The sequence below is a fragment of the Bombus impatiens genome, unplaced genomic scaffold, assembly GCF_000188095.3.
Source record: "Bombus impatiens unplaced genomic scaffold, BIMP_2.2 scf_0135, whole genome shotgun sequence".
NCBI classification, from domain to species: Eukaryota; Metazoa; Arthropoda; class Insecta; order Hymenoptera; family Apidae; genus Bombus; species Bombus impatiens.
In genome coordinates this window covers 2,147,406-2,162,641 of record NT_176554.1, presented here as the reverse complement: position 1 = coordinate 2,162,641, position 15,236 = coordinate 2,147,406, and the positions used below count along the sequence as shown (strand labels likewise).

General features: G+C 29.9%; 5 protein-coding genes across 10 annotated transcripts; 4 read left to right on the top strand and 1 right to left on the bottom strand.

Annotated features, from left to right (window-relative positions):
- Positions 1–915: 915 nt before the first annotated feature.
- On the top strand, positions 916–4,280 carry LOC100749552 (short/branched chain specific acyl-CoA dehydrogenase, mitochondrial). The gene is made up of 9 exons (XM_012381807.3): positions 916–1,178; positions 1,735–1,849; positions 2,014–2,114; positions 2,332–2,538; positions 2,673–2,843; positions 3,268–3,393; positions 3,485–3,667; positions 3,744–3,879; positions 3,974–4,280. The coding sequence occupies exons 1-9, from the start codon at positions 1,149–1,151 to the stop codon at positions 4,147–4,149; spliced, it is 1,245 nt and encodes a 414-aa protein (XP_012237230.1). The 5' UTR covers positions 916–1,148; the 3' UTR covers positions 4,150–4,280.
- Positions 3,692–6,134, bottom strand: LOC100749668 (protein FMC1 homolog). Of its 3 annotated transcripts, XM_033319059.1 has the most exons (4): positions 5,921–6,125; positions 5,691–5,825; positions 5,588–5,612; positions 3,692–4,634 (listed from the first exon to the last, which is right to left on the bottom strand). In XM_033319059.1, exons 1-4 carry the CDS (start codon positions 5,956–5,958, stop codon positions 4,314–4,316), a joined length of 519 nt encoding a protein of 172 aa, XP_033174950.1. In that variant the 5' UTR covers positions 5,959–6,125; the 3' UTR covers positions 3,692–4,313. The 3 variants fall into 3 exon arrangements, 2 of the variants coding, with proteins under 2 accessions (XP_033174950.1, XP_003486891.1); XM_003486843.4 differs by having other exon boundaries at positions 4,918–5,612; positions 5,691–6,134; XR_002946040.2 differs by lacking the exons at positions 5,588–5,612; positions 5,921–6,125 and having other exon boundaries at positions 5,659–5,827.
- Positions 6,135–7,201: 1,067 nt separating this feature from the next.
- LOC105680334 lies at positions 7,202–9,783 on the top strand. 2 transcript variants are annotated; one of them, XM_012381802.3, is made up of 3 exons: positions 7,202–7,524; positions 8,246–8,344; positions 8,707–9,783. In XM_012381802.3, exons 1-3 carry the CDS (start codon positions 7,399–7,401, stop codon positions 9,502–9,504), a joined length of 1,023 nt encoding a protein of 340 aa, XP_012237225.1. In that variant the 5' UTR covers positions 7,202–7,398; the 3' UTR covers positions 9,505–9,783. The 2 variants fall into 2 exon arrangements, with proteins under 2 accessions (XP_012237225.1, XP_012237226.1); XM_012381803.3 differs by having other exon boundaries at positions 7,204–7,524; positions 8,143–8,344.
- Positions 9,784–10,086: 303 nt separating this feature from the next.
- On the top strand, positions 10,087–12,312 carry LOC100749434 (26S proteasome non-ATPase regulatory subunit 4). 2 transcript variants are annotated; one of them, XM_033319056.1, is made up of 7 exons: positions 10,087–10,310; positions 10,656–10,660; positions 10,742–10,882; positions 10,962–11,073; positions 11,153–11,527; positions 11,607–11,895; positions 11,976–12,312. In XM_033319056.1, exons 1-7 carry the CDS (start codon positions 10,257–10,259, stop codon positions 12,197–12,199), a joined length of 1,200 nt encoding a protein of 399 aa, XP_033174947.1. In that variant the 5' UTR covers positions 10,087–10,256; the 3' UTR covers positions 12,200–12,312. The 2 variants fall into 2 exon arrangements, with proteins under 2 accessions (XP_033174947.1, XP_012237224.1); XM_012381801.3 differs by lacking the exon at positions 10,656–10,660 and having other exon boundaries at positions 11,976–12,306.
- A 131-nt stretch (positions 12,313–12,443) lies between these two features.
- Positions 12,444–15,038, top strand: LOC105680323 (rhotekin). 2 transcript variants are annotated; one of them, XM_012381727.3, is made up of 4 exons: positions 12,444–12,648; positions 13,630–13,820; positions 13,906–14,599; positions 14,678–15,038. In XM_012381727.3, the coding sequence occupies exons 1-4, from the start codon at positions 12,502–12,504 to the stop codon at positions 15,008–15,010; spliced, it is 1,365 nt and encodes a 454-aa protein (XP_012237150.1). In that variant the 5' UTR covers positions 12,444–12,501; the 3' UTR covers positions 15,011–15,038. The 2 variants fall into 2 exon arrangements, with proteins under 2 accessions (XP_012237150.1, XP_012237148.1); XM_012381725.3 differs by having other exon boundaries at positions 12,466–12,648; positions 13,903–14,599.
- The last annotated feature ends 198 nt before the right edge of the window (positions 15,039–15,236 follow it).

The following is a 15,236-nucleotide window of genomic DNA, read 5'->3' as shown; positions in this document are numbered from 1 at the left end:
TTTTGTGAGATTTGTAGAGTACCCTGTCGAATCATATAAAAGAGTCTACATATCTAATTCGACTATAAACTGAATAACATTCTTCGTGGGTTAGAAGGTTAAAGTACATCGATAAACTTCATAAATAAGATTCCATATCTCGATTTAACGAGAATTATAGTTAAACAGAAATTTAGTATTTTCATATATGATTCCCATCTTTCTTTCCATATTATCTTTATTTTTTAGGTTCAATTTCATATTAAATTTTCAAACATCTTCGCATGTGATATTAAAAAGGTATGAAAACATCAATATATAATATAAAAGTCTTATGTTAAGCGATTTTAATACATTTTATATAACTCCGACGAGTAATAAACAATATCTTCGGATGAGTAATAAATTCAATTATTGCAATCTTTTACTTAACAGGAATGATGAACAATAAGTTGTAAAAATTTTATGAGATCTTCTGACTATTACTAGATGTAAATATCTTTGATTTATTTATTCCTTGTACCGAAGTAACGTACATTCGTTACAGCTCATTTTGTATGTTGTTCTTTTTTGTTGTAACTTCTTATCTATGTTTCCAATGCTGTACATTATGTGACACCTTTTTCTTATCTTAACTTAGCCTTAGAATGTACTAGCAATGTGTGACAGCAAACAACTAGGACGTTTCGTATATAATATGTATGTGTTTTACGCAGTTTTATATTCTACACAAAAGCATAGGAAGATAATAATGTATCTAACCTCGATTTAGGAAACATAACTATATAAGTAGTAATTGTCATGCCTTTGAAATTTCTTTGGATAAACTCAACATAAATTTGGATAAAATGGACAAGGATTTCTTCCTATTATTCCTGTTACATAAGAACCTGTTTGGAACATGTTTATGTATTGTATATAAGAACAAGTGGTAGCAGATACGTAGGCACAGTGTTACAATCGAGTCAATGATACAGTCTTTCATCTGCTGTCCGATCAACAACATACTGATTTACGTTCCTTTTCTTTCATTTGAATTATTAAATTTTATAAGACAGTGATACGTCGCATATACGCAGTGTCCGGCTGGAATTTTCGCGAATACCATCGAAATTAAATTGTTATTAAAAAGTGTTTTAGAGTTTTGTAAAATAAGTATTAAACCAAATATGAATCTATTCACATCTTCAATTAAACAGGTATGTATATACGTGTATGTTTCTCAGAGATTTGTGCATCTATCGTGCATTCCTAATAATGACTATGTAATTTTTAACTAGCAATTTTAATAATTTCAATATAGAACGAGGGAAAGAAGTAATTTCGATGACGTGGCATGTAGAAATTTAAAATTTAATAGAATTTTTAAAGAAAAAAAATCTGTTACTGATTTAATGAGAACTTGTCTATTCTATTCCAATATATTATTAAAAATTTTTATTTGTTTAAACTGCGCAGCGTAATTATTATCGTACAATTCTTCTTGTATTCTTCGTTTTTTATAATAATACAATTTTCATTTGTTGATATTCCTAATGCTTTCTTATTTCGCTATATTTTACATTTTTTAGAACACTATAGATTTTAATGTTACAAATCAAATTCTCGAATCGATATTTTCATTTATTATAATCAAACACCTTTTTTTTAAAGGGATATACTTTATAGTAGTCTGAATACGTAATTTCAAATATTCGTATCGTGATATATATACATATTCAAAATTAAAACAGGTTCGATGAAAACAATTTTCAGATATCACGAAAAATGTATAACAATAGGCATCTGTCCACTTGTATAACACAATTACATCACTGTCCTGGTCCTTTAACTCAACTTACAGAAGAAGAACTTCTAATGAAAGAAAGTGGTAAGATTATTGTTATTATCGAATATTCTGCGCATTTCATAGATTAACTAGACTCGTATAATCATAGATACCATATGCTTCTTTATCTTTTACTTGATTAATTGTCACAAACTATGCTTCTTAAATATCTACGTACGAAATATAATTTTTGCAAAATTTCTTAGTTGCTAAATTGGCTAAAGAGGAAATTGCTCCGCTTGTGCGAAAGATGGAAAAGGAGGGAAAAATAGACGATGCTGTAGTACGAACACTTTTCGAAAATGGTGTAAGTTTTTTATCTATCTCTGTAGTGAATTAATATATATATATATATATATATATATATATATATATATAAATTAGTATAATATATATATATATTAATTTTCGAATCAACTACTATCAATTAATAATTAATCCGAGACATTTATGCTATCAAACTTTTTATTCGCATTTTTTTATTAACACATAATATAACACACATTTAATCAATCTATTGATAGTTAATGGGCATCGAAGTACCGGAGAAATACAGTGGTTCTGGGTGTAATTTCATGACAACGGTTTTAACCGTTGAAGAAGTTGGCAAAGTTTGTGGAGCTGTGGCAGCTCTGGTTGATATTCACAATACTTTAGTGAACTCATTAGTTGTGAAAGTCGGCACGGAAGAACAGAAAGCAAAATATCTGCCGAGATTAGTACAAGAACACGTAAGTAAACGAAATAAATAAAGTAGTTAAATAACAAAGCGCAATAAACTGATAGCATCTTATAAATAATTTCAAAGAACAAAAATGTTTCTTATCTTTTACTGTTTACTTTTAATGTTTACATCATTTTCTAGCCGGGAAGTTTTTGTCTTACGGAGCCTGGTTCAGGATCAGATGCCTTTTCTTTGAAAACCGAAGCAAAAAAGGATGGATCTGATTATGTTATAAACGGAACAAAAATGTGGATTTCAAATTCCGATATTGCGGGTTTGTTCCTTGTTTTCGCAAATGCAAATCCTTCTGCCGTAAGTTTAATATTCTTATTCTATTAAATTATGTTTGTAATTTAGAATCCTGAACACAGAAGAAGAAAAAATAGAAGAAAAGAAGCGATACGGACTCGACTCGTATTGTTTGATCCTGCAATAAGAATTATCGTTTTGATTGATACTTAATAAAATTGCATATAGTATTTAACGTTGTTTACCAGTTTTTAATAGATTGAATCAGACTATGGTATACTTCATGCTATCTTTATCTTCTCAGATTTTTGTCAAATGCATTCGTCCAAACGCTTGAACTTTCAACTTTGATCTCTGACTAATTTTACGACTTTATTATAGAATTTTCTATAGCAATCACTTATTTTTTAAAATGCGATTTAATTAAATTATAATTTTAAGGAAATAAGCAATATTATCAGGTAATAATAAAAAATCTTTTAAATAGGGATACCGTGGCATTACAACATTTCTTGTAGAACGAGATACACCTGGATTAACAGTCGCAAAACCTGAAGATAAGCTAGGAATTAAAGCATCGGGTACATGTATGATTCACTTCGACAACGTCAGAGTAAATGAAATGATTTTTTGAATGTAAAAATGGTTCGAATATTGCTCGTAGATGCTTATTTTTTTAATGTTTGATTCTCTCCTGAATTAAGGTTCCTGAGGAAAATATCTTAGGAGAACTTGGGCAAGGGTACAAATACGCTGCAAAATTTTTAAATGAAGGACGAATTGGTATTGGAGCTCAAATGATTGGTATAGCACAAGGCTGCTTCGATGCTACCATACCATATACATTAGAGAGGAAACAATTTGGAAAAGACATATTCTCATTTCAAGTATAAGATAGATAAATTATTTCAAATATAATGAATATCAAAACTAAGACTCAGATTGTATAATTTTTGTGTGTAGTCTATGCAACATCAAATTGCTCAAGTGGCCACTGAACTTGAATGTGCCAGGTTACTGGTTTACAATGCGGCCAGATTAGTCGATGCCAAAAAAGATGTAATAAAAGAGGCTGCCATGGCAAAACTGGTTGCTTCCGGTAATTAATATTCTCTTTCTACTTTTTTAACGGCAATCGTAAAATATTAAAATATTGACCGCAAAATTTATTATATATTTTTTTTTCAATCCAGAAACGGCTTTACGGGTTACCGCAAAATGCATCGACTTTATGGGTGGAGTAGGATTCACAACGGATTTTCCTCAAGAAAAATATTTTAGAGATTCGAAAATTGGGACTATTTACGAAGGCACTAGCAATATGCAATTGTCAACCATAGCCAAATGCATTCGTCAACAATATTCGTGAAAATATGTAGTTATACTCGTCCTTTAAATCAAAATTTTATACTGTATTTTTTATAATTATAATAGATATTTTTTACAATTATGTTCTTTTATATTCCATTAATGATAATAAATATTTTATTGATAAATTTATATTATTTTAATTAAAACTAACTCCCATTGAATTCATTTCGGATCATGAGGTAATTTAAATCCAACGAGATCTGCGGTTTCTTTGATACTTCGTTCTCCTTTACCAGCATATCGGATTTGAATTTCTTTACATACTCGTTGAGAGTTTAGATAACAAAGATATGTTTCTGCTAAATTTTTTAGCTCTTCTCGTGCTTTGCACAAAACTTCAGACGTTTCTCGATGGGATCGTGCTTGCTCCAAAATGTATTGCGTCATAATATTATTTTCTGATTTTTGTTGAGATGATGTTCGTCGAATTTCTTGTATAAGTGTGTGAAGCAACTTGATATTAGATTTCATCTTGCTTGTTGCCTATAACAGACAGAAAAAGTTATTTGTTAACAAACATTAATATGTTTTAAATTTTTAATCTGTTTAATTTACTTTTAATTTTTTCTTGCATCATAATGATATTAATTTATACAATTTTATAAAATCTTATGAAATAAATGTAATAATTACTTTACTACTTAAATTGCTTTGCACATGATATATCAATGTACACGCAGATATGCATATATATCTCAATAACTTAAATTAGTAATATTAAAAAATACCAGAGTTACTTAATAATACATTTAAAAGATGTAATTACAATTCTTAGCATCTATTTCCTTAGTTTGCTTAGCAGTCAAATAATCAATATCTATATCTTGATAGCAAGGCTTTTCTCGTGTACTCCAAAAACTCTCAGGAATTGCATTAATATTTTGTTCAAGAAATGTATGAATACTTAAGTCATTGAATACTTCTTCATATACGAAATCATTTCGTAAAGTAATTTCTGTAACGTATGGTCGAATACGAAAGACATAATCAATAGGACTGGACTTATTTTTTTCTCTCAAGTCATCAGCAACTATTGAAAAACTATTTGTCAAGAGAATGCACTTATTTAAGTTTTTACACCAATTTGCGTAAAGGAAATTGTTGATTAAATGTACTGAACAGTGTGGCATATATACCAATGTAACATTATCACCTATAATGCGTTTGCATTCTTCATTAATTGTTATAACATTAAAATCAAGCTGTTTCAGAAACTTGATTTCGTCAGAAGAAAAAACTGGGTCATATACATAAATTTGAGGATTATAATGTTTTTTTAAAGATAAGAGTAATGCCAATTGATATTTAGAGGATCTATGAGTAGAAAAATGACCCAAACCATAGCACAATATATCACAAATGCCACTGCTATTTAAAGCAGTTAAAGAATCTTTTAAATAATGAAAAACATTGTCAGCAAACGATGAATTTTTTAGTTCAACTTCGGCCTCTAGTAGCTTTCTGAAAATTATTATAGAATTGTTATTAAAAAAGTTTGTATACACACCTTCGAGGAACGAGTATGTAAAAGATCCTTACCCAAACAGTGTTTCGTAATTAATGTTCAGATTTCCATCATCGTCATCGTTAGTGGTTAAAATTGTGCTCGTATGGTATATATTTCGAACACGAGATACACGTTTCTTTCGACGAGTTACGAGTCTAAATTCCCCACTGTCTCGCATTTTATATGTATATACATATATATACGTTTATAGTTACAAAACAGCAGAGGATTTGTTTTTATACTTGATTATTTTATTGCTTACCTAAAAAATTCACCTATTTTATAGCTTGAAATTGCCATAAAAGCTGTTTCACAACATTGTCACGATTTCGTAGTTTGAGGCAGGTGAAAATATCCAATAGAATAAGCAGTTATATTAAATAAAAATAATGAATGATGAAAATAATAAGTTTCAGAATTTCTTTCGACAGATAACCTTATATGCTACCTATATTACATAGATGGCGTCACTTTATTACTGGATGGAGCGAATTTTGCATTATCAATAACCATAATCAGCTATAATAGTTTTAAAATATATATAAAATTATGACCGGATATTGCTAAAGCATAGATCCTTTACTTTTGCATTTTCTATATATTTTTCTATTAGAAAAATTTGTTTAGATAACTCATAATTTTTATAAATTTGAAAATCTGAAAATAAATAGTTTGTCAGATAACAAAGTACCTCTAGAAGATTCAATTAATTAAAAACACTCGCTTTACTATTACATACTGGTTTCCAAAGAGATTTAATCACATCATATAATATATACATATAATACTATACGTACATATTATACATACTTATAAAGATTTACGCTGCAATTAAAATACATCTTATCAAAAATAAGCAAGTGTTTGTATACTTTTAAAAGATAGTGTATGCACAATTATAAATTAACACTTTATGGCAATATACCATTTCGTATATATTGCATCATAGTGTTATATGATATTTACCTACGAATTTGGACAGCAGAATGATGTGCTGCAGTTTCGCTTATCAATTTCGAATTTAATGAATAATTTCCCTTTCACTCAGAGCCAAGCATCTAATCAAACTTTCAATAACATATAAATTTCCACGATAAACAAATTACGAAATCTCACGGTCATCTTGTACGATTAAACTAATATTATTATAGTGAAATTTTACAAGTCACAATAATGTTCAAATTTAAAATTTTATGAAGGAATTTAGAATAAGATAGAAAACTTGAGAAAATGTGTACAAATGTATAAAAACCAGGAATTTAATTATAATGTTAAATATTCCGATTTTTGGATGTAATCTAAAATTCTGAATGAAATAGTAATTATTTCAAAGTTCTAAATAATTTCTTAATGATTTTTCATTTTACTTCGCTTTTTTTATAAATATGTATATTTTGATACCAGAACCATATTGTTATACAAAATCCTTTTAATTTGTTGACTTTGCAAAAGTTGATAGCTAACAATGACAATTGCTAACAATGAATACATATACAAGTTATGTAATTCCAGAACTCAACGCTTTCAATCATAGAGGGCACAAGAAAAGCTCTGATTTTTTGCACGATCGGTACTTCAGTACGGGACACAAAGTCTTGTAAAGTGATAGGTCTATCCTATACCTTGTCTGTGGCATAGCGTATGACGAATGCATTGCTCTTTGATGACAAATTGATCGAACGATTAGCCGATCTTAAGGATGGCTAGAGCAAGCAATTAAACGAGTGTGCAGCCACAGTTATGATCGATCGGTATAAATCGACACGGATATATAAGGAATCCATCGTAATGTATTCGTGCCGATCAACTTTTATCAACAGCGTTTTAATACAGTGCGTTATAGGAGAAGAAACGCGATACGTAAAGGTAAAAAAAAAGCTATCGGACTGATCACGTCCAACAAACCAACAACGAATATGCGCACCGTAATAGAGGGAGAATGGTGAAAAACATTCTTATTAGTCAATTTTTCTATTAATAACATAGAACTACAACAAAATTAAATCTTATCAATACAGCTGTTCTTTTCTTTTCATTACGTATTTATAACTAAATTATCTACTATGTGTTGCCATATTTGTTGGATATATTAACGACTCTGTATAACGGTACTAAAATAACTTCACCCGCCATTTAAGTAGGACTTTTTAATTTATTTGCAGTATTAATGAAACTTTTATTCGATTATTATTTAAAAATCGTTTATTTATTATTCATTGAATCATTCTAAATGTTGGCAACGATACGATTAGAAATATATTAAAAATTTTATTTCTCTCTTGAAGACATCTTAGGATCTTCACATTTCACCTTCAGGATCTAAACATTTAGTAACTTATAAACACCAAATATAAGTTACCTTTATTTAAATCATGAAAAAATGTGAAGTTCATATTATAAAAAGTTAACAATAGTGAGATAATTTTATTATTTTCTTTTATAATGGTACGTGTCACCTTATTGACTTTTTATTTAATGATTCAGGCGCAAGCGGGCCATACGATATCTATGGAAGACATTTTTTTTAAAGATGCCTTCAAATATAGAAATGAATAAATGGGCTACAAAATTGACAATCATCTTTCAGCTGACTATCTGGAGTATAATTGGATTCATATTTCTACAAAAAGGTGTAATTTCGCTATGTGAAAAGACGAAAGCACGAAATGATACAATTAACATGCAGGTTCGATATTCTAATCGATTATAAAAATATGCAATGCTATATTTTACGCCAAATAATTTGATTATTAATGTTTTGATAAATATTACTTTTAAAAATAAACACGCAATTATCTTTTTTAATTGAAGTAAATACTTAATAGCATTTTTAGTTAATATTTAGTTAAAATTGATTTTTAGTTAATACTTGAATGATAATCAATCGTATTTCCAATGATAGAAAATTATCGAACTATATATAAAAAGATGTACACGTTTTAATATCTAATTACATTAGTATACACATATCATTCACATTTCTTGAGATTTTGTACATATTTTTAAATAAGAAAATTGAGGAAACATTCGAGGATACTATTTTCACAGGAAAAATTCTCGAGATGGAACGAAGGTGAATTGTTTCGAGAATCGAATGTCGCAGAAAATCGTTTGAAAATTATAAAATTTCAAACCGGAACTCAACGGGAAGACATCGCTGTTGATCATTCTGGCGATACTACATCAGGTGAACAGTGGCCCCGCGAATTATTTGCTTCCGATAAAACGGATAGTATCGGCAACGGAATATCTAGAACGATATCAACAATCAAAAGACGTACGACGATTCATCGAAAACAAGATGCTAAAGACGTACATTCGACTCAAACTTCGACTATTTATTCAAACAACAGAAATGAAGTAGAGAAAGTAAATCACAAAGTGAACGTTATTTTACCACTTACTTCCAATAAAAATCCTTACGAGACAGAAGACACTGTAATAAATAATAGTACGCCAAGCGCCTCGTTTGAATCGAAAGACTTTGATACGACTAATTTGATCAAATTGACTGAAAGAAATTTCTTCGAGCATGAATATAATAAAATATCCGACGAAAGTATAGGAAACAACAAGAATGAAACAAAATCGCGACGCCGCCCGGTAAATCGAGTCGGGACGGCTATTGCTATAACCATGCTTGTGATCGGCGTTGTTATGTTACTTATAGGACCGCTTATAGTTATTATTCGTACTTTTAATAATAGAAGGCGAAACAGACAGATGTTAAAATCAAGGTGTTATAATGATCAACCACCAACTTACGAAGAAGCAACACTAATGGATGAAACACCGAGATACTCCACACTCCAACTGGACGCAACCATCGATTCCCTTTCTCCTTAATTCCTTATATTCGTTGTTTCATTTTCTTCTTTTTTAATTCGCTTTTGATGCATCTCCGCTCGAAAGTTTCAGGACAGTTATATTTACTTTAAAATTAAAAAATATTAAATAATCGTTAAAAGATATAAAGAAATAATTTAAACGTATAGTTTATAGGACAAAGAAAGTAATTTATGCGTAAAGTGTTACTGTATTAACAAGCTTTAAAAATCCACACAACCTACACTAAATACTGAAGTTTTATTAAAAATATATAAATATATGTCTTAAGACCTTTGAGCGGAAGTGTATATTATATTTTCCATCAAGTCCGTTCTCCATTTCTATGTTTTTCATCTTCAGGATTTTTCATTATCCGTTTTATTTTATTGCCTCAAAAGGCGGTAAAAGTCTTTAATCTAAGCGTAAACAAATGATTTTATCTTGTAATTTGTATTTAATTGAAAACTATATATATACATACATACATACATGCATACATACATACATACATATATATATGTATGTACGACATAATTTTTAATATGTACACGCAATATTATTTTTTCCTCCTTCCCATAATATCATTTTTCTCCATTTCAGCCAATGATTATTGATTAACTATATTTATTTTGAATACATTAATATCTGAAACTTTTCGTAAAACATACAATCAAGTAAATCAAAAAGGTAAAACGAAACGGAACGGAACGGAATGAAATGGGTCGAGACAGAAAATTATCTGTAAATATGACAGAGCGGAACGAAATGGAATGAAACGTTTTAGTAATTGGAACCAAGATGGTACTGGAAAGTACGATGATATGGTAAGCTTTTAATATTTATTCGTTGTAAGCTTGCAAGAGGCATTATATTTTTTGCGTTCTTAATTTATCTTCTTAATTTTCATTGAATTTCATATCATTATATTTCTACGCCTTCTAACGGCAACTATTTTGGCAATTTGTAAACGATAGGATGAGTGACAGTGCAAAGTTGAAATACTTCATAGTATATTCACGATTAACTTTTCCTTCTTGAATTAAATCTAGCGAAAGTAAAATTTAATTTTAAATTTAATTGCAAATGAGATATTTGCAATTACAAATATGATGAGCGATAAGTAAATTGCGATATAAATATTTCGATTTGTATAAATCAATCTTGTACAGGTTATGTGACTAAGATAAAATAGTTTCCTTTAAATCTGTTCACGAAACGTTTATCGTTTCGTTCACACATTTTGGAATACTTATAGTGTCGACAACAGCGATTATATGAGAAATGGAGATTTTTTACCGACACGACTGCAAGCACAACAGGATGCCGTTAATTTGGTTTGTCATTCAAAAACGCGCTCGAATCCTGAAAACAATGTTGGCTTGATAACACTAGCTAAGTATGTTAAATCATATCCTATATACCAGTGGTAGAAAATATTTGTTATTTTTTCATTTAAACTTTATTCTTCTAAACAGTGTTGAAGTGTTAGCTACACTTACTAGCGATGTGGGCAGGATTTTATCAAAACTCCATCAAGTCCAACCAAATGGTAATCTATGTCTAATAACAGGAATCCGAATTGCACATGTGAGTATATTTATTATCCTTATGTTGTGTTATACAAAGTTTATAATTATAATGTCTGTGAACAAAAATAAATCAACAGTTGGCACTGAAACATCGTCAAGGTAAAAATCATAAAATGCGTATTGTGGCCTTCATTGGTAGTCCCATAGAAATTGATGAGAAAGAACTTGTGAAATTAGCAAAAAGATTAAAAAAGGAAAAAGTTAATGTGGATGTGATTAGTTTTGGTGAAGAAAGCATTAATAATGAAGTGCTGACAGCTTTCATCAATGCTCTGAATGGAAAGGATGGAACAGGGAGCCATTTGGTCACAGTTCCACCTGGGCCACATTTGTCTGATGCATTGATTTCTTCTCCTATAATTCAAGGAGAAGATGGAATGGGTGGCACAGGCATGGGAGGATCTGCTTATGAGTTTGGTGTTGATCCAAATGAAGATCCAGAATTGGCATTGGTTTGTTATTTTGCAATTGTGCTTCTTAATAAAACTCCCACTCTTTGTTTTATTTACCATCTTCATCCTATATATATAGGCATTGCGCGTTTCAATGGAAGAACAACGGCAGCGTCAAGAGGATGAAGCGCGACGCGCACAAGCTAATGAAGCGGCTACAAATAAACCGCCAGAAACGATTAAAGAAGTACATAACGAAGAGGCAATGTTAAAGCGCGCACTCGCTATGTCACTCGAGGGTGCAGAAACTTCGTCTTCAACTGCTGACAATACTGCTACTCCTGCTAACATAAATGCACCGGATTTTGCGCGTATGACCGAGGAGGAACAAATTGCTTTTGCAATGCAGATGTCTATGCAAGATCAACGTACGAAAATTATCCTTATATAACTATTTATATCTACGTACACGTGTGTGCACATTATTATTATCTATTTTGTTTTATAGAAGAACTTGAATCTCTCAAAGAGGAAGCAATGGAAGTTGAAGAGGATTATGCTGCTGTTATGTCTGATCCAGCATTTTTACAATCAGTTTTGGAAAATTTACCAGGTGTTGATCCTCATTCGGAAGCCGTCCGCCAAGCTGTTGGGTCTCTTCAACAGAACAAAGATAAAGATAAAGAAAGAGAGAAAGAGAAGGACAAAGACAAGGACAAGGATAAAAAATAAAAAAATTATGCTCATTATTCTACATCATTACAAATGCCCTTACTTTATATTAATTGCTGTTCGAATGTGAATATCTACATATATACCAAATATAAGTTTCAGATTTTCCAGAAGTTTATTTAACATTTTTTATACCTTATACTAAATATTTTTATAGCTTTGTCAATTGATTTTTTTGTACGCAATAATTTTTTCTTAATTTTCCCTTCCCTACATCTTTCCTTTACGTATTTTTGCAATAGCCGAGAGACTGAAACCACGGTCATTTGAAATCGCTGAAAAAACAGTAATGAACCTTCAAAATGGCGCCACGTAGAAAAAGTATTGGCTCTCTACGCGTTCCACTAACTGACAGTTTAAACAAAGAAAATAATTATTTACGTTCGTTAAGTGATTTTCAAGCACGAGTTCGCAGACGAGAAAGTATTCGAAATTATAAAAATGTAGCTGTGAGTAAATATTCGATTATCTATAGAATTTTATTATTTACTATACGTTGTGTCTTATAATATTTCTTATTTTATCAAGATTTTATTATTAAAAAGTAGAAATTGCCTTCACTCATCTTAATGTTTTGAAACAGGCTATATTATTGACATTTGTTAAATATTATTTTAAAATTGTTAATTATCGTTAAAAAAGCATAGGTTATGTTTGACATTTAAAAGAGCCGTTAAAGGACTAAATGTATATGTATAAAATCTAAATTAAAATAAGCTATGTATTCAATTTTCTACATAGTAAATTTTCTAAAGATATATTTAAATATTTAATTATAGCATTTTTAATAAATAGAATTCTTTCAATTATATACATTACTTATTTATTTGTTTTCGAAGGTATTTAATACAAATACAAATAATTTATATTTTTATTGTCAACAAAAAAAATGTTGCAGTTTAAAAATTTTAGTCGTTCATAATTAGCAATTGTCACGTTAAATAATCTATAACGCGCATTCTAATTTTAGCATAATTGTTATTTTAAATGTTACCTTGGAATAAGGTTGACGAATGGAGAAATTTCGGAAACTGATGTTTTGTTTCATGTCTTGCATGATAATTTATTGAAATTAGAATTTTTTAAAGATACGTAGATAATATTTAGATATTAGTATTCTTTAGTATCATGTAGTATTTTTGTATTCTTATATATATGCATAAGTGAAAGAGATAATTACGGAATAAAGTAACATCAAGAGGTTGTTAAACATTTAATTCATTATTATGAATTAAAGCTTTTCAAAATATTTACTGCATGTCCCTTTGAAATAGTTTGTACACATAAAAAGTCCTATATGATACACATGCATTCATCTTTTCTTACAGTTAATTGATTTGTTTTCTTCTGGAAAATATAAGTTAAATTATAAATGTTTTCTGCTCAATCCGTGTTCTTTTCACGTTATAAAAATATGTTTTCCATTTTAGGAATATGATTTGGAGCAAAAAATTAAATTGGAAACTAAAATAAAAGAAGGCTCTTCCAGATTGTTGGCTGCTGCGCGACATCCTGCACAAAGTTTGGAGGCTGCACGTGCTTTATTTACTTCTAACAAACGGATGTCGGCCTATATGGTTGAGTTAGAAAACCGAGGAAAAGATGCATCGTTGAAAACGAGGTACTGGTCTATTTATAAAAATATGTTGTAAATAGGAATACACGGAAATACGTATAATACTATTTAACTTTGTATGTTTCAGCAGTTCGGATAGCAAGGGCAAATTATCTATCTCGGATCTTAGATTTCCTTTGATGTGGAGAGATTCTGATTACTTTAAAAACCGTGGAGATTATCGAAGATTCGCGATTTTTTGTATAGTTCGAATTGGCGCAGAAGTTCAGGACACGAGTTTACTTTTTCCAATCGATAGAAAGCAAACGGATATTAGTTTTCCTGACGTTTTATTATTCAGTAACGTATCAGCTGAATTTGAATTATCTTTAGAAGTTTATAGTCATATTTTGCAAGAAGACCTTAGTATTGCCAGTACTCCGAGAAAGATTAGAAGAACTATCCATTCTTCAATTTCGAAAACAGTAGGTCGAAAGTTTGCGGCCGCTCTACGAAATGAAAATGAGTCTAATAAAGCACCACAGTTTGAGTTACTGGCTTACGCAAAGATGACCCTTAACGATACCAATGAGAATATACGTTCACATGATCTAATATTAAACAATTTTGGTAGTAAAGCTAATGCATTGCCGCTTTTCGGACATTTTTGCTGTCGTTTAGCTGTTCAACCGTATTACATCGATAAGGAAGTTTGTGCTGGATTCGCAATTATAAATAATCGACGATGCTGGATACGATTACGAAGTTTCCAAATTGAAGTTTGGAAATCGAAGAAATGTTTGGAAAAATTAGAAAAACCTACGTGTACGATTTGTGTAAACAAGGTAAAATGAAACTTTGGATTATATTTTTTTAAATTTTCTATCGATATTGAATATGATTATAATATTGTTATATTTCAGGAAACTATTGTCCGCCGATCGAAATCAACGAAAAATCAATTACGTATAATCAATCACCTAAATGGTAACGAGGTGCGTGATGTTATAGAATTATATTCGAACGAAGATGTTCAAGAATGGTTTGAAAAATTGGAAACATGCATTAAAGAATATGTCAGATGGAAACATGCAGCGATAACAGTTCAACAAATTCCACATTCCGAGTATTCGAATGAAAATATAAATATAATGAATACCTTTAATGGAAGGAACAAACGACACCGATCTCTTTATGACGAAACTTCTTTAACAGATAATATTTGTAGGGAAGAAAACATACTTTGCTCTACATAAAAGTTTTATTTCAAGTATATTAATATTTGCTAAGTAATAAAAATTATAGTTATTAAAACCTGTGAATAATATAAGAATAAAAATTGTAAAAATTTTAATATATAGAAATGCCAATTTTATTTTTAGAACCGACTTACCTATGCATTTTTTCGAGAATAGGTATTTTAAATATATCACCTAAATTTCTCTTTAAATATTATAATAATGCATCAATGATAGTATACTC

Excerpts from the sequence above, each read along its gene's own strand:
- LOC100749552 (XM_012381807.3), top strand. The coding sequence starts at position 1,149 with ATGAATCTATTCACATCTTCAATTAAACAG. Across the intron at positions 2,115-2,331 it reads GAACACTTTTCGAAAATGGT|TTAATGGGCATCGAAGTACC; the intron begins GTAAGTTTTTTA and ends ATCTATTGATAG. Across the intron at positions 3,668-3,743 it reads AAGACATATTCTCATTTCAA|TCTATGCAACATCAAATTGC; the intron begins GTATAAGATAGA and ends TTTTGTGTGTAG.
- LOC100749668 (XM_003486843.4), bottom strand. The coding sequence starts at position 5,836 with ATGCGAGACAGTGGGGAATTTAGACTCGTAACTCGTCGAAAGAAACGT. Across the intron at positions 5,613-5,690 it reads AATTACGAAACACTGTTTGG|AAAGCTACTAGAGGCCGAAG; the intron begins GTAAGGATCTTT and ends AATAATTTTCAG. Across the intron at positions 4,635-4,917 it reads GGAAATAGATGCTAAGAATT|GCAACAAGCAAGATGAAATC; the intron begins GTAATTACATCT and ends TGTCTGTTATAG.
- LOC105680334 (XM_012381802.3), top strand. The coding sequence starts at position 7,399 with ATGATCGATCGGTATAAATCGACACGGATATATAAGGAATCCATCGTA. Across the intron at positions 7,525-8,245 it reads AAGAAACGCGATACGTAAAG|CTGACTATCTGGAGTATAAT; the intron begins GTAAAAAAAAAG and ends ATCATCTTTCAG. Across the intron at positions 8,345-8,706 it reads ATGATACAATTAACATGCAG|GAAAAATTCTCGAGATGGAA; the intron begins GTTCGATATTCT and ends CTATTTTCACAG.
- LOC100749434 (XM_033319056.1), top strand. The coding sequence starts at position 10,257 with ATGAAACGTTTTAGTAATTGGAACCAAGATGGTACTGGAAAGTACGAT. Across the intron at positions 10,883-10,961 it reads GGCTTGATAACACTAGCTAA|TGTTGAAGTGTTAGCTACAC; the intron begins GTATGTTAAATC and ends TCTTCTAAACAG. Across the intron at positions 11,074-11,152 it reads CAGGAATCCGAATTGCACAT|TTGGCACTGAAACATCGTCA; the intron begins GTGAGTATATTT and ends ATAAATCAACAG.
- LOC105680323 (XM_012381725.3), top strand. The coding sequence starts at position 12,502 with ATGGCGCCACGTAGAAAAAGTATTGGCTCTCTACGCGTTCCACTAACT. Across the intron at positions 13,821-13,902 it reads GATGCATCGTTGAAAACGAG|CAGTTCGGATAGCAAGGGCA; the intron begins GTACTGGTCTAT and ends TGTATGTTTCAG. Across the intron at positions 14,600-14,677 it reads GTACGATTTGTGTAAACAAG|GAAACTATTGTCCGCCGATC; the intron begins GTAAAATGAAAC and ends GTTATATTTCAG.